At 38.3% G+C, this 25,188-nt stretch overlaps 1 protein-coding gene across 3 annotated transcripts in view; it reads right to left on the reverse strand.

The window, feature by feature from the left end:
* Positions 1–287: 287 nt before the first annotated feature.
* The window catches only part of Sdc (Syndecan), a 442,876-nt gene continuing 417,975 nt past the window's right edge, over positions 288–25,188 (reverse strand). Inside the window, exons 2-5 of one of the 3 annotated variants that reach the window (XM_074102187.1) lie at positions 6,561–6,720; positions 3,225–3,343; positions 2,843–2,969; positions 288–1,230 (exon numbers count right to left, since the gene is read on the reverse strand). In XM_074102187.1, coding sequence (XP_073958288.1) covers positions 1,058–1,230; positions 2,843–2,969; positions 3,225–3,343; positions 6,561–6,720 — 579 coding nt within the window. In that variant the 3' untranslated portion in view covers positions 288–1,057. Of the gene's footprint in view, positions 1,231–2,842; positions 2,970–3,224; positions 3,344–5,385; positions 5,735–6,428; positions 6,721–25,188 lie in introns of those variants that run through there. The other 2 variants (XM_074102186.1, XM_074102188.1) reach the window with 2 other exon arrangements.

The following is a 25,188-nucleotide window of genomic DNA, read 5'->3' on the forward strand; positions in this document are numbered from 1 at the left end:
CAGAAGACATGTGTTTTGAAATGTATAAACTATAAATCGATACAGGAAGTAAAGAAAACAAAAAAGTACGTGCGTTAAATGTAAAAAGGTCGCATAAAAATTTTAGGCATATGTATATTGTCGTCATGAACATTCTTGGACTGAGCTGAAATAGTTATTATACAATTAAAATTTTTGACATTTTTTACTTTCTGTATATACCTAAGCTCTCATGCAAGTTTAAGTTAAACATTATAGTAATTCTAGAACCCAACTAAAAATAGTGCAAAATATAAAATAAGAACATGATTTCCCAGAAAAACTTAAATTTACAAATAAAGGAACACCGAATCCTACGTAAGGATAGAAAAGTACAAACAAATCTAATTTTCAAGCCTCGATTTATAAAACTTACAGCCAATTTTAAATAAATATTCAAAAATTTCGATGGTATATTTCATGGAAGCGATATGTTATAAGATTTCAATAAAATCATTTTATATGATATACCACATAATAAAAGACATGATCTAGTAAGCTACACACAAATATATTACACATACCATAGACGAACATGGACGTATCCAATAGACAAAATTTGAGATTTTTATAATGTATTTTACTACGCGTAATTAGGCAATGTACAGTTGAAGGGGAAGCAAATGGCACATTATTTTACAGACAACTCTATAGGTACAAAGATCTCTGATTCAGTAACTATAGAACAATATATCCCATTGAACACGCAAACCGCATTGGTCAAACTTGAAGTCAGATTACAAAACAAAATGATCTATACCTTAATCACTGCATGATTGCGTCACAGTTACATTCGTAACCGACAAATCACAATTGATTATTTTGTACTAGTTTATACAATAGTACAAAGGTACCAAAAATAAAAGAGCGTCGATTTAATTTATGTCACAGAACAATTTTAGCCACGTCAACGAAAGAATTCCTGCAGTTTAATTTTTTTTTTAATAGGACCTCGGTGCGAGCACTGGTCACTGATAGTGGCCAGTATCGGTCGGTCTGTCGACTAGTAAACACGTGGCAGGGTTTGTTCCGAGTGGTCTCACGCGTAGAACTCGCGGTTGTTCTGGCCCTTGCCGTAGGAAGCGGCCGCGGGGCTGCGCTTGGGCTCGTCCAGTGCGTACGAGCCTTCGTCCTTCTTGCGCATGCGGTACACTATGAACATCACCACGAGGATCGCGCAGAGTAGCCCGACGACCGCTCCGCCGATCACAGCTGGAATTGGAAAGAGTGAGAGGTGAATCATTGCTCAACAGTGAAAAAAAATGTTGAAAAGAAAGACGGCGACATCGATTTAGAATACCCTAGATGCACTAAGCTGTCACCTACAAATTCAAGTCGGAAAAGTGTCCCATCACTGTGTCCCACGCAAGTGCGTGCGTCTACTAAGGCAAATCAATAACACACATAATGTACTTAAGGACATTTAAATGTTTGTTACATGCAACCTTATGTTACGAAATAAAAGGTGTTATTTAGAGTGCGCGCGATTGGCGGTTATGACATTACAAAATGATGTTAAACAATAGTACTATACCTTGAGTTAATCCCTATTAAGTCGAATTCAGTTTACGCCGCGTGACAATCGTAACAAATTGACGGCTTTGACGTTTCAAATGAAGGTACTTATTGAAATTAATTTAAAATAATAAATTTTTAATGAGTTTTAAGGCGTATTTTGTCACAAATTCACTACATTATAAAACTATTAACTAGTACTTAACGAAAATACAATATGCCATCCTTTTTCAACGTCGTTAATGTATTATTTTTGCACTTTTTTACGGAGCACTTCGGCTGTTGATACTGACAGCGCAACTGTGCTTAGAAGGTGTTTAAGCACAGTTGTAGCAAGACACATTTTAAGCGTTAGCAGGGTATCTGGGGTAATCGATGGACGGTGAGTGTTTTCTCTGTTCATTGCGCGGCGGAGACACTTGTCTTGTCTTGCTGCGCAGTGGTTATCTGGCAGCACACGCGATGTACAGAGAAAATTCTCGCCACTCCGTAGGCAGGCCGTCAGTGAGATCTAGACACGCGGTAGCGTGTCAAGCCAAGTTCAAGCTAGCAGAACTGGCGAGCCAGCACCGTGTGTAATTTTATCCGAACCATTTGGAGCCACTTTTGACCCCCTCATAGCTCAAAAACTATTTCACATAAACATGTAAATTTGGCTCATTTATTGAGACATGTATTCCAAATTTTCTTGTGTTTCAAACACACCTCAAACGGTTATTTATCACCGAATCACAGAAAAGAAATTTTAAGTTGTTATAAAATATTTTATATTGTTATAAATAAATTTCAGGATTACCATTGAACTTGGCACCCATTCAGATCTGACTTCTTTTGCCGTTAAAGTCAACAATTAAGGCATATATCATAATATTGAACTTGGCTCTCATTTCACATTTATGTTTTGATGGGATACCTATTATCTTTAGGACTTTTTTGTGTAACTTGATGTATCGATTTATTTTAGCCCTGAACACCAGATAAATTTGAAATTGACTGCAAAATTAAAACAAATGAATAGTCGATTGTGTTGGCAAACAAGTGACGATACACACCTCTCTTAGATACCATACAAAACGTCAGTTGGTACTTTCCTACGCTTATACCACTGGGAGTACCAGTGCCGGCTCTAGCTCTTGATTAAAGTAGAGCGAGATTGTCTATACACGGCTTCCGCGCCTCTCAAAAGGCGCCGTCAACATTTTATTCTGCGTTAGGAACTAGAAAATGGCCCTGGAGCGGTACCTCTTGCTCTACCTTAGACCGGCCCTGGGGGCACTGGAACCAATGACTGTAATGCTGCTGTACTCACCGGCGAGTATGCCAGGCTGCGCGAAGAAGCTGGTGGCGCGGTCTTCCGGCTTGGCGTTCATGATGAACACCACGTTGTCCACGGGCCGCGACTCCGCGCCCACGTTCGTGCCCAACGGGTCCTGGTTCTGGAACGGGATAATAGTCACATGTATGTATGTAAACTCTGTATTGCACACAAAAATAAAAATACAAATACATAGAGAGGTGAACAAAGGCGAGCTTATCCCTAAAAAGGGATATCTTCCAGCTAACCTAGTTAAGAGAAGACTTTTTGACATTTTGTTGTGTTTTGTTATGTAATAAGTTTTTAATGCAACGAAATTTCTTTCCCTTTTACTTGGTCTGAGATTGAGACATGTAAATAGTAGAGGGATCCTTACCGTTCCCTGGTTGGCGTCCTCTCCAGAGATGCTGATGTCTGGTTCGGGGCGCGAGGGTGTGTCCTCCCCCGCGCCGCGTGGTTCCTCGGGCGCTGGCTTCTGCTCGGTGCCGGTGTGGTCTGGAAAATGGCAGTAGTTATGTTAGTCACGTTGTAGTCATGGTAGTCACGCTGTAGTTGTATAGTCGCGCGGTAGTCGTGTTAGTCACGTTATAGTTGTATTAGTCGCACAGTAGTCGTGTTAGTCACGTTATAGTTGTATCAGTCGCCCAGTAGTTGTGTTAGTCACGTTGTAGTTGTATTAATTGCATCGTGTTAGTCATTTTAGTCATGCTGTTACCGAGCCTCACATACTCTCTGTTTCCCATAACATAACATGGCGAGAAGCATAAAGCGCATTTTTTAAATTATAAAAAATATCCTTATGTTACTCGGGATCCACAGAATGGTCAAACCATGTCGTATTAATCTCGTGTTAATTGTTGAAGTTGTCTTTAGTACTCATACTCATACTCTTTTATCAATTCACATACTCTCTGTTAATAATCTAATATATCTAAGAACTAATTAATTAAATAATTTCAGTAAATAATAGTCGTTGGCTGAAATTTAAGGAACTCATCAAAAGTGTAGAATGTGTGCTCGACAAGCCAGTTTTTCAGTCTTGATTGAGTACTTGGGTAGTCAATCATGAATAATGTTTTATCTCAGTAGCTTAGCTAAGTCACGCGACATTGTATTAGTCATTCGGTTTATCTGAGGGCACGGTAGTGCCCCCGCCAAGACAAAAAAAATATTATTGATGACTGGTTGAGTTATAGGTCGAGTTATACGTTGTTATAAGGAAGCAGTTACTTGCAATGGTCGTATTATTTTAAGTGTTAATTTTTACACCTATTGAACATGAACTCACAATAGGAGTATAAAAATATAAACCAATAAGCTAATTCTTAGGATACCTATTTATATCCTAACATTCAAAAGAACTAAGGAATTTCCTGTTAAATTTAATATTTTTGTAGAACAACAAGAAAAAACCGTCAGTTTTAGATCCCTTAGTTCCAGTCATTAAAGAGTTTCCATATTGTCTTAAAATGATAAAACTAAAGTAGACGTTTCAACGTCACGTAAATGTAAACGTAACGTTACGTAAAGTAATAATAAAAACGGTATTCTGTTATACGTCATGGCATGGCTAAAAAAAAAACGTCTCGATAAAATAGAAGCGATGTAAAAACTATATACTGAATCTCGCACAACGTGTAATGAGTAGAAAGTACATTAGCTCGTAGCGTCACTTCAATTTTGTATGACACTCTTGTAGCACTTGTAACTTTTGTGGTACAGGGGGATGGTTATGGTTTGTTTGCGTCACAATAAGTCATCTGTCTTTAATCTTAATCAACCTTAGACTATTTGATGTGTATTTTATGATCAGAAAATGTTTCAATATTGAATTTTATTTTGGAGGGGATAAGGATTATGATTTCCGAATGATACACTCATGGCATGAAAATTAATAAAGATAAAAACATCTAATAGATACGGATGTAGAGACAGGCGGCCAGGCTAATGAATGAAGAGGCGGTGGACTGTCCAAACAAGTTTCATACAAAATTATGTATCATCGCTTTGAAATGTTAACCGATTCTGTTGGTAGTTTGCAAAAGTATGACCTCAACTGAAGAAAAGACTCAATATTTATATTCTTCTATACAAATTACTGTAGTATAGTTACCTAATACTATGTTATTCGTTACTTACTTTTGCTATTGTATTATTTGACATTTTACAATTTATCCAATTATGTGTCGTTAGACAATACTTCAAAACAATCAATTAACAAGTAGGTAAGTACTCTAAGCTTCTGACATTTTAAAATGACATACAATCTTTGCACTATTAAATCACGTTAAAATACACGCTGTCAAAATCGGTTAACATTTTAGGTTTAGTTAGATGGTGAGATTTGTATGAAATTGCAAATGTTCGTCTTACAACTTCGCCTTAGGATGAAACACGGGCTATACGACCGTACCATGCAATATACAGCTATGTCGGATGGGGATGATAGAACTCGAAATTAACCATCGAACTTGCATGATTCACGACGATTCATGCAAAAAAATAATACAAAATTCATCTAGCTCTCCAACACTTACCAGTGTAATTGGTCCGCTAAACTTAACTCCATTGAACAATTATTAATAACACTTAATTATATTTTTTTAACAAACAAATTACATGTCAGTCGCAGTTCTCGTTAAAGAGGAAACTGAGCGAATAAACGAAATGTACAGATAATTATTTCGACATAATGCTAATTCAAGGTCCTCAGTTATTGTGTTAATTGTTGACGATGACACGCCGTCTGAAGACAACAAAACTGCGACAATGCATATTTACGCCTGCTTAGGCAAATTTGTAGTCTTACACGAAGACTTGGAAATAATACTTCAAAGTAATCAGATGTTTTTAAAGATGTTCGGTTTAGAATAAACATAACAAAAAAAAACACAGTAATAATTAGATAGAGCGAGAAGATGTTTGGTGTTTTTGAGAAAAAAACCCGCTTTATTTTCACAGGGTAATGTTGAATATTAATAGTTTGCTAAATGTTCCTTATCGCAATTATTGTTCACGAAATAAGAGCAGAATGAAACGACAAAAGTTTTATCTTACTCACTCTAAGCACATTAATATAATCCTCATTTATTGATGCTAATGAAACAGTTGATAATGAAAGTGACGAGATTCGTGCTACGGATGACTAACTGTGGAATATTCAGACAACTGTAGTTTTAATTTGCAGAGTAACGATTTATTTAGCGTGCTCAAGGTCCATTGAGCCACAAGTATACGTACTTGCTCGTAATGCCTATGTAGGACACTGATTTTAAAAGCACATGGTAGATAGCAGGATCATTAGAAAGAAATTAAATAGTTGCGAAATTGATCATTCGTCTCGCCTTTACTTAAATCTACCCCGCTAAGACCTTGTGCAATAAGTAAAATTGCTTCTCCCTTCAGGAAATAAGTAGGCTCAGCCTATCCAGTATCGAGTCTCATATACTTTTCTTGTATAAGCCGGTTATTGAGATAAAGTAGTTATTTTGTCGTTGCATCATTCCATTATTTGTTCACCAAACAACTTCTCTTATCTACAAACTACGCAAAAAAATCATCATGCTTCAGCTCTACTCACAAAGGTCTACGGTTGGCGTTTCTACGAATGGAGTTGTTTGTGGTTCTTGAGTGGTCGTAGACGTGGTGGTGGTGGTCGACGTGAAGGACAGGATGCGGGGGCTGAAGTCCTCATCGTCGGGGGGCGCGTCACCTGAGCCTCGGCCGTCCTCGTCGTCGGGCCCAGGGCCGGGTCCCCAACCGGAGCCCGAGGACTCGTCGATCTCTAGGCCCGAGCCGTCATCGTCGATGAACAGGTCGCGGTCCGAAGCTAACGGCACGGGGACCTTAACCGGCGATTCTTCTGTGGCGTCCTGGAATTAAAAAATGATTGATTGAGACAAAGTTCAAGACAAGGATAAGGAGGGTTCAAATCAAACTCGAACTCGCAACTCTATTTTTTAAAATTTACATTTGAAATTTTGACAAGTGCTTGACAATGCTATGTGTGAAGTACGCAATCCACACTGGGACTGGACAGCTTAAGCCCTCTTATTTCAAGAGGAGGCCGTACCCAGCAGTAAAAATGATAATGATGTTGCGTTGACTGATGAAGTGGAATGTATTACTTTATTACAAAGCAATCGACGACGGTACGGTTTCTTTGCATCAAGGTCCAAATTTTCTATCAGAATGGTTCATTCTATGTTGTACCATCAGCCAAATAAGTGGTCTATCAATTTTCAAACAAGTTCCTACTCGTATCAAATAAATATGTCGCTAAAGTCGAACTTTCAAGTTGACAGACATGTCTATTGGCATTATTGTTTTATGACATGCAAACGATTATCAACTTTAGGGTGGTAGACCACATATTTAGCTGATGGTACATAATTTTTGAACCGCTGGATAAATTCATATATTACACTTAACTGCTCAAAAAAATCCAATAAACAGCCAAGAGATAGATTTAGTGAAGTGGATGGAACACAAAGCTAGTTTAACCACACATCAAATATACGATATTTCTCATTCTATAAAGCTGGTGAAAAACGCCCACAAAGAAAATCACCCGCAAAAACAAGTCCACATATGTTACGTTATGCGTCTCTCGATCGTCTCAAGATTGATACAATACTGCAACAAATAGCTTGTCTATTCAAATAAGTGTATTTATCTAAACCGCAGACGTAAGAACTTCGAAAACGTTCTAGATTTTTTCATTCATTAGTTCCCTTTTCACACACAGAAACGTCATTAAAGACGTCACTGCATCTGTGCCATCTATAACGAGCCCGACCTAAATCCGCCGAGTCACCTTCCGCCCTCAAAATTTCATCACTGAACTGACCTCAATTCGGCTCCAAAAATCACAAATCCCAGCAATCAACGCGCAAAACACAAGCACAACAAGAAACAAATGATTTGTTGTCTACGTCATCATGAATGGGTGGGCTTCAATGACCCATTTACGCTTAGCAGTTAAGTCAACTCACCTATGGAATTCTTCACTGTTCAAGATCAGATTAGGCCAGATTTGGATTTGTCTAAGAATTTTGGGTATTTTCGTGTTGTGGCAGTGCTTGGCTCGGCCAGCGCAAGTTGTGTGGTGCCGGTGGACGATCGATAGGTCCAAGGGGAGGGGGCCAGGATCGTTCCCCTCTGCAGCCGATAGAGGCCGGGACGCGGCCTCCCGCAGGCCTGTCGCGAAAATAATTCGGAGTTTCCACGATAGAGTGCGCTGTTATAAATGTATCATTGCTTCCGCAATTGAAATGATTATAATGCAACAATACATTAAATGGTTTGACAATCAGGTAGCACATTGGTTTGAGACCTTGAGGTCCCGGGTATGATCCGGGTTTGGTCTTTAATATGTATTTGAGTATGTAGTTTAAGTATGTTTATCTGTTGCTTAGTACGCATAACACAAGCCTTGCTTACTTTGGGACTAGGGCAGTAGGTGTCAATTGTCCAATATTTATTTATATTGTATCTGCTAAATTGTAAAACAACTCCGGAAGGGAGGAGCGGAACCTCCTAACACAAGTATTGTCATACTTACCAGGAGGGGCCGAACATAAATACTGTGTAACATTAGTTGATACCGAATAAATATATATATATTTTTTATTACTACTGTGTTAAAAATAAAGTTGTGTTAAATACTTGTGATGTATAGATATCATTTAATAATATTGTAAATCTGTTAAAAAATATATACCTAGTTTCTTGCCGGATTCTTCTCAACAGAGGTTTTTCCGAACGATAGTAGGTTTTTTTTGATATTCAGAAGTGCTTGTTGTAGTTTTTTAGAAAAATATGGCGCTGTCCATTGGAGGACAATTTTGCCAGTGTCTAGTAGGTTTTGCCGATGTACGGTAAAAAAAATCTAAAAAACGAAATATGAGACGTAATGGCGGATGAACGATGACAGCGCGAATTCTCAGAAGTGCTTGTTATAGCCATAGCCTAAATTGAATAAAGATATTTTGACTTTGACTTTGATTATTTTGTTTACTTCTTTAGTTAAAACATGAATGCCATAGTATATGCCACATCATAATTACAACAGTACCTACGTTGAATTACCATCTCAGCGAATGCTGGACACAAACCAGTAATTGAATTGAACTGTTGTACGTTCGACTTGTATAGGTACAACTGTATCAACAGAACTAGTTATATAATATTTATCGAGAACAAGAGCTCGTCAAATATTTACAGGGTTAAAATAACAGAAAAGGAAATTATCTCGGCAAACAAAAAGCGTTTTTCACTAATGAAAGCGTCCATTTTGAATGAATTGACGATCGGCCCCTATCGGATATTCCCAGGCGTAATGAGAAATATTATTGATTGCCTGCCCTACAGGGACACCTGAAATTTACGAAGGCTTAACGGCCTTGCTACGACTACGTGCTACTAATGAATGCGAGCGTTTTCTCTGTTCATTACACTCATTAACTGAAAGACGTCCACTGTTGAACAACGGCCTCCTTTTAGAATGTCACAGTAAACGACAACTCGCCACCTACAAGCACCGGTTGTAAGTAGAGATGGGTAAATCCGGATCTGAAGATTCAAAAGAGTCAGATCCTTAAGCGGATCCGAATCCCTTATTGACTCCTTCCAAATCTTATCGACTCTGAGGAGTTAATAACTCCAACCACCCTAAAGGATCGAGCGACTCGCGATCGGCGATTTAGCACTCGCTTCACTTTCGTTCAATCACCTTGGATCCATATCCAATATATGTGCCATTCCGCTTACGCTAATAGCATTTGTTACGAGAGGAAGAGGGATAACATGATACCAATTTCAGAGCCGCTCCCCGGAGCCGGTTCACCAATAGTAAGTATATCCAAAGTAACATACAGATTCAAAAGAGTCAGGCCGAATCGGTACTTCAGTACCTCGGTACCGAACCGAGCCGGGTCGACCATAGACAAACTAATAATCGCTCGAAAAAATCGGAGTCAATAAAGGAGTCGGAGTCGATAAGCGGATTCGGTACCGATACCGGAGCTGAATTTAGTGAATCAGATCCCTTGTCGGAGTCGAGATTACCTATGTCTAGTTGTAAGCAACTCTTATTCCATCTAGTGGGAGGCCTACTTGCACCTCGTCTTCCGGTTCCTGATCGCCACTCGAGAACCTTCTCACCCAATGATTATTTGTTCTTTGAGCGATGTGTTCCGCCAATTGGTACTTTAACTTATCTACATATCTCCAAGCCATTTTGGTGTCTTTAGTTCTTCGGCGAATATCCGTATTCCAGATTCTAACAAGCAAAAAAACTCTGAACATAACTCTTTGCTTAACTTGGGTAATTATGAGTCTCTCCACAGTACCACATATAAGGAACATGTTTGGGAATCATATGCCATCACGGCGACGCACTCTAGTCTTTAGGAATTGCGGAATATTGGACGAGAAGATATCACGAAGAGTCCCGAACGCTGCCCATCCAGGTTGGATTCTTCGGGCGATCTCTTTGCAGAAGTTGGCCCTGCTTAACTGGACAATTGGCCTATGCTGACAAGTAAGTAGTGATTGTGCGACAAGCGTCTCGGCCCGTAACGAACGAGGAAAGCGATCGCCACGCGGCTGGTCGCGCATGTAAGAGCCTGGGCCGTAACTCCGAGAAAAACGTAATTACTGGCTAGGCAGGGACTGGTAATATTTTTCTATGGCCCACCTTTAAAGTAGATTGATAGAAAGCCTGTAATATGGAATTCAAGCTCAGCTGGATGTTTTTTTTTTTTTTTTTTTTAATACGTCGTTTTGGCAATTAGTACAGGACAACGTTGAGAACAGCTTCATGAAAAAATAAAGTTTTTGGAACTTAATCATCATCAGCCGGAAGACGTCGAATGCTGAACAAAGGCCTCCCCTTTAGAACGCCATGAACGACAACTCGCCACTTGCATCCACCGGTTGCTCGCAACTTTCATGACTTCGTCAGTCTGCCTGCCAACGCTTCGTCTTCCGGTTCATGGTCGCCACTCGAGAACTTTTCTCCCCCCAACGGTGTTCTTCGAGAGATACGAGCGAACTTAAATAATAGTATATATATTATATATTACAATGGCCGTAGTTAGGAATAGACCGCTTGTGAGCTCCACCGATATAATTTGGTGGCCATTTTAACTGTTTGCCTAGTTATCTTCTTCTTAATAAATTGTCTTATCATAACTAGGTTAGCTGGAAGAGATACTTTATTAGGGATAAGCTCGCCATTGTACTTCTCTATGTGTAAGAAAGAAAGAAGTTTTTTTTATGCAATAAAGAGTTTACGTATATACATGTAGGTAATAATCAAAACGTCTAGGTAATTTTAGCATATATGAAATTGTGTGTGATTAAGTCTCTGGTATATTAATTATGAGGTAGCTGGCAACACTTCTCTCCTTAAGTAGAGGACTAAAAACAGGGAGGCTACTACGAAATTCGAAAATCGAAGTTCGTATCGTACCGTCCCTCTCACTCTCGTATTAAGTGTGAGCGGGACGGCAAGATACGAAGTTCGAATTTTACTCTGTAATAATAGGGCTAGGGCTGTCTGACTCTTAACAAGAGTCAAGTTTTTCCTCATAATCATTTCTCGCAAGCGTTTTCCTTATAACGGTAATTTAATTAGAATTAATTAAGCCATTACAATAACAACGTGTTACCAGACACATAGCAGCTATGTCAGGAGTAGGTCGCGCTTCCTCCGCTTAGAAATATAATAGGTCTGTTCTAAAGCGATAAAAAAGTAGGGCATAAATAAGTTAAGTTTATTTGCACAGAATAAGCTATTTTTACAGTCCAATAGATGGTACAGAGAGTAAAGGTAAATACCTTAAGGTATCTCTCGAAATAAGAGTGTTTGGGTGACGCTGATGCCAATTCGAAAGACAAATAGCACAGGTCGTGACGTGCGGGCCCGCCTTTACAGTTGTCCGAGCGTGTGGGAGAGGCTTAACTGTGTTATTGATTGCTTAATTGTTTTAATTGATTGGTAATGTCCGGGAACCAGTAGCATTTGTAGCAGTTAGAGGAAATGTAACTCACATGGAGCAGTGTATTAAAACAAACCGTGGTAATGGGATTTAGCGGCCAAGTAGAGGGTTGGGGGTTCGAACCTGGACTAACAATTGAGTTTTTGAGAATTTTTATTTAGGAAACATAACTGAATTTTTGATTCAAAATGTAGGACTATTACGTCTTTCACCCCAATACCTACATTTTGAACATAATGCACTTATGTTAGTCAATCACATTCAAATAAGTTTTTGGTAAAAAAATCATTTTTAATACAAGCTTTTTTTGCTGGCTGTACTTTTTGTCGATTTTACTTGCATTGCCACCCAAACTACATTTGCATACCAAATTTAAAGTCTTTGCCATTAACGATCCTGGCCAGACTACCAGGATGTCATTATCAGATTATTATATTGTCACGCAATTTACATAAGTAGGTATGCCAAATTTCAAATCAATTCGACTAATGTAGTCAAACTAAATAAAAGCTTGTAAAAAAACCTCCTAACAATTTATAGGAGTGCTCAGTCACTTGCCCTTAATTTTATGATACAGTGTGGATAACCTAATCAACTTCGAAAGTTTTAAAACTCCCGACATTTCAAAGTCCATTATCTCAAAAACGGGTAAAACCATTTTAATGACACATAGCTAAGAACCTCCACAAAGAAACTGTCTTTCACGTAAAAAAAAACCGTACTGAAATCAAGTCATCCGTTTGAGTCACAGTCAGACAGAAACTTGCGTCGAACTTATAAAAACCCTCTTTTTGCGCCGGAGCTCAAAAATAAAATAGTCTAAACCAGTCTTTCCGATTATTCAAAGACAAGGCTGTAACGGTTGTAGTGAATAATGTATTATCATCGTATTCTCTCGGAAAACTTCGTATTTTTCTTGCTCTTTCAACTAGCTTAATAGTAGAAGATCCGAACTTGAAAAGATCTTCACCGGTCTGATAATAGAATGAAATGTATTTTTATAATAAATTTAGTATTTTAGAAAACGTATTAGAAATGATTTTGCTAAAAAATCCTGGACAGGCAGTTTTTTTTATTTTATTTTTTAATGATTTTGAATTAAATGCAGACAACCCTATATCAACGTGTTCACAATAAAACAGCGCTTACGTTGATATACAATTTGTTCTATTATCTAATCAAATGAATAACTGGCATCGACATAGGTAACTGGTTAAGTTTATACCTGGCAACCCAGTAGTTCGTCCAGGTAAACAATAGCAAACCCAACGTCTACATATTCTATATGTATTATACTTTTAAGTTAATGTAAAATTGTCTTATAATCTCGATGATGCAACAAAAATTTATTAAAAAACTTTTTTTTTTAATAATTAAAAATAGCCTGTCCAGGATTTTTTTAGCAAATCCATTTCTAATATATTTTCTAAAATACTAAATTTATTATAAAATACATTTCATTCTATTATCATACCGGTGAAGATCTTTTCAAGTTCGGATCTTAGACTATAATGAAATTTACTGAAGCTAATTGAAAAAAGCAAGATAATTACGAACTTATCCGACAAAATATGATGGAAAAATATGATTAACTAGATCTGTATACTCGTACAAGTATCTAATGGTGGTTTTGTAACGGCCGTAAAAAAAATCTCGCCAGTAATTACACAATAACGGTCCGAATTTTCCAATTTCCTATGCTCACGGCGTTCTAAGGCTCACAAACTTCCACAAAGCCTTTGTGCCTTAAATATGCGATGAATTTTGAACGCAACTGTTTAAAATGTACAAAGTTTAATGGAAATCCGAGGCGTTAAGGGAATATTAAAGGATAATGGGGTGACATTCACCGAGTAAAATCCAAATATAGGGGTTCGAACAGGTAAGCTACAGGCCGAAGTGGCACTTATGGCCCTGTAGTTAAGGTGCGTCAAGGGTAGGGTTTAGGGATGTACCAACGTTCAAAAAGTATCGTTACCTATTCGTGTTATTGTACTAAAACTCGGTTCGAACTCTTAGAACAGGGAAGCTGATATTTTGTAGAGAGGCTCCCTTTGTGATGTTAGACTACAAAATAATGATCTCAAAGTAGCAAGAACTAAGGATTTTGTGAATTTCCACCGGCTAGGAAATTCTGCGATGAAGACAAAACCACGGATGTACATAGTAAGCTAGGTTACGGATATTTTTGCTACTACTGCCTGCCTACATTTTTTATGAACTGATTTTTTAGAGCAAAAATCCCAATCGCCCATCGTAATGGCTACTCTCATTATAGTTGCAAAGTTGCGTTTTGAGCCGTAGTGCTGCTTGTAAATTACTACTACTATGATACTACGATTTATCAGCAATCTGAATCTTTAGATTTCAGCTTAAGTAGTCTAGATCTAGATAATGCGAGAATGATATTTAAAAAAATCGTTATCGAAATAAAAGTACTTATCGACTTACTTACTTACTTATGTAATTGTATATCGGAACATCCCTAGCGAAGCGACTTAATGGTTAGAAACAACAGAATCGCTCACGTCTATGTAAGATCGTCTTAGTTTGAAGTTCAGATGGGCGTGCACTTTGCAAGGGTTCAGATACATAGGGGGTGCACACAAGACCGGACTAAGGGTTTGTTCTCGTTGACGCGATTGAATCGATTAATTTGTCATCATCATCATATCAGCCTTATGACGTTCAGTATTGGACAAAGGCCTCTCTCAAAGACCACCAGCGGCATCCACGGTGAACACGCGGCTTTAATAGACCTTATTATCTATCGCAATTAGAATCACGATCGTTTTCACAAATTTTATCAAAAATCAGAAATTTATTGCTCCTTATTGTCATTGTCATACTTACAATAGATAGTCATAAATAATATGATACTGTGACGATTTTAGGATTTTCAGAAAATTATAAGATTCAAATTGAAACATTTCGGAACTTTTATTTTTAACCCCCGACGCGTAAAGAGGGGTAGGTATTATAAGTTTGACCGCTATGTGTGTCTGTATGTGTATGTGTCTGTCTGTGGCACCGTAGCTCTTAAACGGGTGGACCGATTTGAATGCGGTTTTTTTATTTAAAATCAGGTTTTCTAGCGATGGTTCTTAGACATGTTTCATCAAAATCGGTTTAGCCGTTTTTGAGATACCTATTCAACTTTGAAGTGACCAAGTCGAGGGTTTTCCAACTTCTTGTTGGTTATCACTTTTATGGAAGTCAATCTATAAACCACTTATTTAAATATATAGAGGTACCCTACTTACCTTAATCACATTTCATAAAAAAATACGATTTCAATTGAATTGGTACGTTTCAATGGAACCACACCCTTACTCCGGCCGCATACTGGACATAATTAGGCGTTTTAAAAAAAAGTGTAGGTACCTTAGGTAGGTTTTTCCTACTCAGAATCAAGAGCACAATCGATCCGATGGTTTAAAAAAAGTCCCAAAAAAAATTCAGTTTTGCGACGTTTTTTTTCATACACACAGTATGGGCGTGACAATACTGACTCATAAAATTGTGTATGCATAAATGCGGACATTTTTTGGAGGTGTTGTGTTAAGAACAACTATTCCGTGGGAATATTGGAATAAAAGTAGCCTATGTGTTATTTCAGACATCCAGCTATATCTACATACCAAATTTCATGACTCTAAGCCCAGCGTAATCTGGTGCGCGGCAATGAATGGGTAAAGAGCTTTATAGACTGTAATGCAGGATAATGAATAGATTTCTTTTTCCATGAATGGCAACATTGGCATAGATAATAGATCGCTCGTTTTTGGCTCGAAATTCGAACTTGTGATTTTATTTTGCTTAATATACAAAATGTACACACCCAATATCATATTTTCTCAATTTTTCGCGATTCCCAAGGTCAAAGAATCGAATTGCTTTAAAATTCCAGAGAAATAAAGCGTTGTTTGGGAGAAACGTGTCAAAAAGGTGTTGTAGAGCGCCATCCTGCTCTTTCTCGTTTTTTTGTCCCGTTCTGGCGGTTCACTTTTATATTATAGACACTGCCAAGTTTAGGGATAAAAATAATGGTAATAATGAATAGTGATCGAATAGGTATAAATGACAAAATGATAAGGTATTTAGCACGTCCTTATAGTACTGCTGCTGAGCTGAGAATGAATTTTAACATAAAAAAAAACAAAGTGCTGCATTCAAAATTACAGTAAATATTCGAAAATTGAAATTTTGAATTGAGTTTTTAAAACGAACCGAAACATGAAATGAGGAAGAGGCTAACAATCAACAAGGCTTGATCAGCCTTGTTACATATGAATTGACTGAATTGATCTTTTGTTCCACTCAGATAACCAACTGTGTAACTACCAGAGGCGTGGAGTGAACAATTTCGTTAGGCAACCCGAAGAGTGAAAGCAGTAAACAATTAGACATGTCCTTATCTACTACCTAGCTCGTAACATACTTAGTCATAAAAATTAGGCAAGTAGGCGGCACGCCACTGGTAAATACTTGGAACATTTCTGGCTGTGAAATCGGCTACCGACCTCCATTGGGCCATCTCCCACCGTGGGCTTGAGAAGGATGTGGCTTACATCTTCACCTTAAATATTTGAGAACATTACTTTGTTTTATATTCTTATGTATTATATGTATTATGGTTATAATATTATAGTAGGTTATTTATTTCTTTAAATTGTAGTTCACGTATTATATTCTTTAAAGCACTGTATAGTAGCTTCCACTATTTTTGACTCTTAAACTCACTCTTTGTCGGACCTTAACTGATTGCTCCTCTCATTCACTCAAAGATTGACTAGTAGAGATCACTTAAAGGGATGAGTCCGCCTTTGTAAAAGTAACTCAAAGTTTGTCAATTGTATACGGACATTTCGTGACATTCATTGTCAAAAGTCCGAATGGTTGATAATCGATATAATTTTATGCCAGGCGGGCCACTCAAGTGTCTCCGTATACAGCCCGCGGGCCGCAGGTTGAGCTTGAAGCTATAGATAGCTGAGTTAGAGGGTGCTTTAAGTACCCGCGACCGTAGCCGTCAAAACAACACCCTGTTTGACGTTGACAAGCCAGCACTCAACATCAAAGGTGGAAAAACACACAAAGAATTTGTTTCTTCGGAGTTTCTTGACTTAATAATGAACATTTCAGGAGTTATAATTTGAAACAAGTTTCAAACAGTCTGTACAAAATATGCTTTGTCTTAAAGCCAAGCAACCAACTTGTACATTATTGAGTGTTGTGTAGTCCCGGCTTTTCATGCTAAGGCGACGATGGTTCCTCTTCCTAAACGTTAATTGATTTTGATATTGTTTTCATAAAAATATGTTCAGTATACACATAAAAGCTATGCTTGAATGTGTTGCGTTTATTTTTAATCCTACTAATGTTATAATATTAAGTTAACGGAAATCAAGGTATGTAATAAGTAATAAAATCTACCTAACTAAAAATGCACCCAGTAGAAATCGCACTAATATTATAAATGCGAAAGTTTGTAAGTCTGTCTGTTTGCTTGTTTGTTTGTGACCTCTACACGTCTAAACCGATTTAGACGAAATTCGGTACACAGGTAGTTTGAATCCCGGGGAAGGACATAGGATAGTTTTTATCGCGGAAAATTACATAGTTCCCGCGGGATAGCGATAGACGAATTCTACGCAGACGGAGTCGCAGGCAACAGATAGTAGATTATAATAAAGCGAGTCTAAACAGTGCACGCCACCAATAAATAAAAACAGTTCAAAAACCTTTCAGTGAACTTTCAAACTTTTCGTTTGCGCTCCGTTACTCCGACATCTGAGTTAGAAAAGTTCCTTTCATAGTCGCGATGTCCGGCGCATAAAGTAGAGACAACAATAACAAACGAATGGTACGATGCGACCAACTTCGGACAGATTGGCAAACACGTAGGACAGATTTGTCACAGTTAGATGGTAAACGAGCGTTTTGACCGCTCGGGGCAAACGTTGTACAGTCACCAGCATTAATATCTGCCACAGCGGAGCGCGCAAAAATATCTGACACATTCTACCGGTCCTAGAAATAGTCATATCAGATATTAATGCACGATATTGGTACTGGTGTCTGTACTCCCACGATTATTACCACAACAGCAGGATAACTACCAATAACTTTAATCAAATTATACTCAGCATCAATAAGAAAAGTTTGAAAATATGGCTTGAATTGCTCTGCTAAATATTAATCACTTCTTATTCGCATAGGCCTGCTGTTAGGGGGGACCGCGCGGTGCCGCGCGCTTGACTATTATTTATAGATTCCTACAAATTTGTACGGAATCCTCGGTGTGAGTCCGACTCGCACTTGGCCACTTTTTTGTAATATATTTGGCCAGATAACGAATAAACAAAGAAATAATAGACGTATAAAATAGCAACTTTTTGACTGGCGCCCAACATGGGGCTAAGCTGGTATGTCATCACATCACATCAACTTTTCACAAATAAAAAAATGTCTTTGTGAGAAATTCCTACTGTCCATTTTTATGTAGATACCGGAAGGAAAGGACCTTGAGATATTGTTATTCTTTTGATATTTGGTAATATGACAGGATTCAATATCACATTCAAACATCGCTCTGCAAAGATATGCGAGAATGTTCTCTAGTTTTTTACCGATTCGGTTCAATGAATTCTCCGTTGACGCAAGATATCGTGCCTGATTTAATTTGCCCCTTCGCAGGTGACGAGCAAACTCCTAGATATTTCTACATTCAAAATTCAAAGACGCCAACAAGATTCAAATGGTACAGTGAGTGTGAAACACTATTAGACACGAGCAACTTTAAAAATTATGTTGAGGTTTTAAGCATTATTTATCACCACTAATGTTCAACACTAATGCAAAGTAGCTGTTGCCCGCGGCTTCGCCCCCGTTGTAATTTTTCCCAACTTTCATTCATAAAAACCTTCTGACAATAACAAACACAGGAAAAAAAGAATTTGTCAAATCGGTCCAGCCATTCCTGAGTTTTGCGCTTAGCAACAAATTTTACGATTCAAGTATAAAAATATATAGAGCACAACTAGTGCTATGAGCGCTGATCATACGCGTGGGTGGGGGATCAATGCGCTCTCGCTCTAAATGAGTGAGTCTGTGAGTAAGAAATAGACTCGGAACTCGCTTTCTTTGCTAATAAAATAAGAAGAACGCAGCCTAACATAATTGTGAAATAAAATTAAAGGGTACATGCACTTAACATTAAAACCCCCAGCTTCATTTCGACTGCCCTTATTAACTGACTAAGCCTCGAAAACAAATATTCGTATTTATGATACATAATTTCGGGCATCGAACCCGGGACCTCAACCTTTGTAGTCAGGTTCTCTAACCACTCGGCTCCGGCCTTCAACGTCCGGTACGCGTAGATTATACTTATTTGAGTTTAGAATTGAAATTCTCGTTTGCGTCAGGCGAATGGGTGTCGTAAACCGTTCCGTTGCATAGCGTAGCAGGGTTTGGGCATCGTTTGGGCCCAATGGCCCGGGAAATCGCAGCCTCTCGTGTCCCAAATTAGGTCAAGAAACCTTGTCGTCGGCTTTCAGAGGGTTACGCCAACTTTGATTCGATTTTCTTTCACTCGGATGATCGCACTTTTATATCGTGCTATGTTTACTGTAATATATACCTAATGCGATTTTGTTCCAATTTAAGGACTTAAAATTATTTTTAAATTGAAAACAAAAGAATACAATGGCATAAAATACAATGCAATACAATAACTGCTTATTGAACACCAACATATAGTAAGCAGTACAGAAAATACAGGCATATATAGATTTTCTAAAGTAAGCAACAGGCGGCCTTATTATCGCTTCAGAGCGATCTCTTCCAGGCAACCTGCATACAACATGGTTTAGAATCTTTTTTTTAGTTTCTAATTTACCCCCAAAAGGTGTCTTCTATGTTTGAAATTCATTTATTTACGTTACACCTCCGTCTTTGCGTCACCAATTTACATAAGTGTACCAAATTTTAACCCAATTGATCCATTGGTTTTATCGATACAGACGGACAGGCAAACTACAAAGTGATCCTATAAGTATAAGGGTTCCTTTATTTCTATTTGAGCCCCGGAACCCTAAAAATGTGTTAGACTATCATTATTTAATTTACAGAACAATAAAGTATTTTATGCAACTGTATAGTAATAGGGGTCCTTAAAACACGAGTGTTTTAAGGCCTAATTACGTACAGTTGCATACAATATTTTATCTATATCCATATATTAAATCCTCTATCATGTGTTCAAGAACCATTGAGAATGACCTGCATTAACCCCCCCGTGCTGTAATGATGTATGAAATCTCGATGTACGATACAGAAATCTGTATCGTAATGACCATTACGATACAGCCGTTTTCATAATAGAATCCAATGTCGTAATGCTGGTCATTACCTATGGTTTTTGAACGCATAATTGAGGATTTACTATATGGGTGTAGATAAAGTATTTTAAATGGGCATTAAATAAAACGTAATTACGGTCGTCGTTAAAATAAATCTATCCGTGGTCTCCTGGTCTCCCGCGGCGTTCTGGGCGGAAAAATAATTAATTCTCTGTTCTGAGAATATTAAAATCGAGGTATTCCCCGCGGGCCGTTTGAAGTCGTCAGGATTTTTCTATTTTATTCGACTGGATGGCAAACGAGCAAGGGGGTCTCCTAATGGTAAGTGATCACCACCGCCCATAAACATCTGCAACACCAGGGGTATTGCAGATGCGTTGCCAACCTAGAGGCCTAAGATGGGATACCTCAAGTGCCAGTAATTTCACCGGCTGTCTTATTCTCCACGCCGAAACACAACAGTGCAAGCACTGCTGCTTCACGGCAGGATTAGCGAGCAAGATGGTGGTAGCAATCCGGGCGGACCTTGCACAAGGTCCTACCACCTGCAATTGTCCTACCACCTGGATTTAAATCCTTACTAATTTTAAATGCGAAAGTAGCTCTATCTGTTTGTTATCTCTGCACGCTTAAACCGCTAACCCGAAGATGAAATTGGGCATCGAGACAGTTGAAGACCCTGAGAAGGACGTATAAGTCAATCAACGGCAATCAACGCACGTAAAAAGAGCTCTGGGTGGCTAGTGGAGGGGATACGTTTGCGCATCTGTCAACTAAAAAGCCAATGGCGTGATGGCTGCGCGTGCGCTCCTACGCCCCCTCCCGCGTCCCCCACTGCTCCGCCGCCAATTTGGTCCGTATTTCACTCACTGCGCAGGTATATTGCCAGGACCTTTTTTTACGTGCGTTGATTTGTAAAGTAGTTTTAGCTAAACTACCCGCACTTGATTACAATTAGTATTGGCACCCGTATTACAGAATAAGTAATAGTAAAAGTACCCGTATCTCCAACTACACGCATTTGTCCATTGTGAATAAATAAATATTTCATTTCATTTGGCCGCGATAGTATCGTCAGCCCAACAAACAAAAAAAAGTAAAACCGACTCCAAATTTTTTTTTAAAAACATGGAACCGACTACTAAAACCTTGAAATAATTTTCTAGGTGCGGTCGGTTCCCTAAGTTGCATAGAAAAGTGGATAATTATGTTAGGGCACCGACTGTACCTACGAGTAGGTACTAGCTTGAACTCTTTCTTGAAGTTATTATTGGTTTTTTGGAGTCTTTTTGTATTTTTTATTTCAACTCCAAATTTGTTACTTTTACATGTTTTTGTGTATGTTTTATAGGAAAAATTCGTGTCTAGATTCCTGTCCAGCAGTGGTGTAGGGGTTATAGCACGCAGCACGGATTGCTGAGGACCTGGGTTCGATTCCCAGTGCTGGTCTCTTTTTCTGGTTTTTCTGTGCATCCATGTCTCAGTTTGTATATTCGATACGAAGTTTCTGACTGGATACCAGCATGCAAAGTCGCCTCGTGATTATGGCGCATGCAACTGTGCCGAAATAACGAGCTTCTCTAAAATCAAGGTACGCGGAACAAAACCCGAATTTAAAACATAAAATTAGTAATGACTTAGTAGCGTTCATGTTTCACTACTTTTTTATCGTAAAATTGGAAGAGATCGCTCTTAAGCATGACCGCCTGCTCACTTGTAATTTTAATAATGTACAGATATTCTGACAATCGTACTGTAGATTGTACCTTATACTATTCTCCATTACAGTTAGACAATAATGCCTCAGGTGATGATTATTCGAGATACGGGTGACGATACTAATTGTATTCAGTGCGGGTAGTTCGAAAGACTTGCGCTGCTAAGCAAACTTAATACCCTACACTTTAGTGTACTCGAGACCACGACCACTGCAATGTGGCTGAAACGTCAGGGCAATTACTCGTTTTGTTGAGCGTGCTAAGACTGCTAAGTCTCGGGTGATGTAATAGTTATGAGTGAAAATCATCAAAGTTAGCATTGTACAGTCGAGGTTAAAGACAAGTATAACACTTTACCACTTTGTCACTGCTACAAATTCTAGCGCAATTTAACTTAAACCGGATTAATTAATAACAACATCTTACAGTCGCTCCCCTCGTAAATACTTGTCCAATTTTTTTGTGTAATTTTTCCGGCGCGGCCGTCATGGCTGTGTAAAAAATGATTTATGACCCAATCTTTTCGTCGTAAATCAAAAACGTTACGCCCCATTTCTATGGGTAACTTTGAAACAATCACTCCTTTTTTTCAGCGTTTTTCGGCGAGCATGTCGTGTTTCGTGATTTATTACCTGTAGATGCTGGCGTGGGGTACCTGCGCTTTTTGATTGCGTGGGCCAGCTTCAGTTTGGATGTAAATTTTGGAAAATTCCAAAGTTTACACAACATTGGCCTAAAGATAGGTTTAGAAGAAGACAGTGTTGCCAGCGCTGGCTTGTTATTGGCGTCGTATAAACAGTTTTTCAAAACAAACCACGCAACGTCTACGATAAATATGGTCTCGTCGGAAGACCAGCGCTGACTCCATCCCAGCCATTTATGCTGAGGCGGGACCTTGTCGTACACACACGTAAGACAAACTTGGAATGATAATCTCTCTTCTAAGTCGCTTGACAGAGTGGTTGTTGTTGTCAGTTGAGGATTAGTACTGAACCTTCATGATGTCTTTTTTGGTCGCAATCGCAGACCACGAAAAAGTAGAACAAAATTAAAAAAAAATCTAGTTCTAATATTTAAATTCCCGTTCGTTGTTTCCCCGACTGTACAGTCGAGTTCATAAACTAGTGAGCAAAATTTTGATGACTCTATTGTTAACGTTGTAGAAGCGTGTTCAGATATTTTTGATAAAATTTTTGCTCACAAGTTTATGAACTCGACTGTACACAATACACCCTGAATGCCTGATCTAATGCCCCGGCCGAAATTCCGGGCTCAACTGAAACGAATTCGACTAAAAAGCCCTCAATTTTATCACGTAATTGGAGATTCAGTGCTGATGTCGCAGGTTTGTAGGGTTGCGCACATGCCGTTGCTACAAAAATATGTAATTGTTTTGTTTTCATTACAGCTTTTGTTCGAATTTCTAGTCTGCAGTCTGCTGGAGCATGGATGTTGAAAGCAAGTAACCGTTCGGTGTGGGTACAATTGAGCCTTAAGCTGCCTCCATTGCCCATGGAGCGGAGCAAGGCAGCGAGATAAAATCCACCAATAAAATCCATACTAATATTATAAATGCGAAAATGTGTTCGTATGTTTGTGTGTTTGTCTGTCTTTCACGTCAAACGGAGCGACGAATCGACGTGATTTTTGGCATGGAGATAGTTTATGGGCCAGAGAGTGACATAGGCTACTTATTGTCCCGGAAAAATGCACAGTTCCTGAGAGAACAGCGCCCGATAACCGAATTCCACGCGGGCGAAGAAGTTAAAAGTTTAGTATAAACAGGAAATTTCTCTTCAACTGCTAGAATAGTGATTCGTGCGGGCAAATCAGGGTAAATGTTAGTTAAGTGATAAACGCGACATTTTAGTAATAAAAAGCGGTTTTCTTTTAATTGTACGTATCTACACGTCTGTCTACGAGTATAAATTTCCATGTGTAATGCTGATGTATTTACCCAAAGCAATTTCAACTGAACACATTGAGTAAAATAACACGAAACCGAATTGGACTTTTATGGGTGACATGCGAAACGAGAATTCATTCTATTTCGGTACAAAATCTGGATATATATTTGAGGCAAATTACCTTTACAGAATGTGAACGTAAAAATCTACTGTCAGATGGAGTCTTTTTCAATTTGCATTGATTATATAAGGCAGAGAGAAGAAAGTCTATTTGAGGAAACATTAAGAGTTATCTGTTTTTTTATGGAATTTTTAAATCAATTTTTTCAAATTCAATTTAATTTATTTCACTTGATTTCAGGTACAAAAAGATAACATAAATTACACTGAGTTTCACTTAAATCTACCAGATAAGGCATGCAAAATTGAACAAAATAAAAACTTAAATATAATTATAGTTTAGAAAATCCTGTACACTATAAAAGCACTTTTCAACCAGCCACTTTTTAACAATATCTTAAATCTAATATTGTTCCTTTATTGTATCAGGTAGTTCATTAAAGATTTTGAAAGAGTTTTGACGACCGGATGGCCAAATTGTTAGAGAACTGACCACGTAGCCTGAGGTCCGGGTTCCGGGTATGTTAAAAACTTATTCCAAGCAAACCCAGGTCAACTAACGGAACTCTCAAACTAAATCCACTCGGTCTTGACTAATTTAACAGTACTTTGCCAAGTACTTCCCTCGTTTGCCGGCAAGGGAGTCGGACGCAGTTTTAGGGTTCCTTTACAAATATATAATTTATTTAAGTCGTCCAAATGGTAGTTTTTTGGCATATGGCGGCAAAATTAAGGTTACAATAGAATCAGTCAGGGTCCCGTTGGCACCCTTTGGGTACAGAACCCTGAAAAACGACGGAATTCATAAAACTGATTTCTTAATATATTGGTATTAATGAATATTTAATAATATTGACATCTAATTTCAAGTTCATATGTCAACGTAAAATTTAAAAAAATCTTCTGTACAAAATTATGCAAAAAGACCCTGACTTTGGTGGTGCCCATTCGATGCGATAGGTATATTTTTTCAGGCCCATCTACCTGTATGGAAGCTCCCCTTAAAAACATTTAAAAATATTTTTTGAGAGGAACAAATTTATACATCCATACACACAAAAAAACGTTACCCCTCCTTCGGGCAGTCGGGTAAAAAACCAGAAATTCACCAACGCACCACTTTATAGAACGAATTCATTTGTCCATAATTTGTCATTGGGTGTGTAATTTGGGTACTATCACGCTTGACGAGCCTAAGCCGTATCTACGGAATCAAATCAGGAA

This window comes from Choristoneura fumiferana, chromosome 18, assembly GCF_025370935.1.
Source record: "Choristoneura fumiferana chromosome 18, NRCan_CFum_1, whole genome shotgun sequence".
NCBI lineage: Eukaryota > Metazoa > Arthropoda > Insecta > Lepidoptera > Tortricidae > Choristoneura > Choristoneura fumiferana.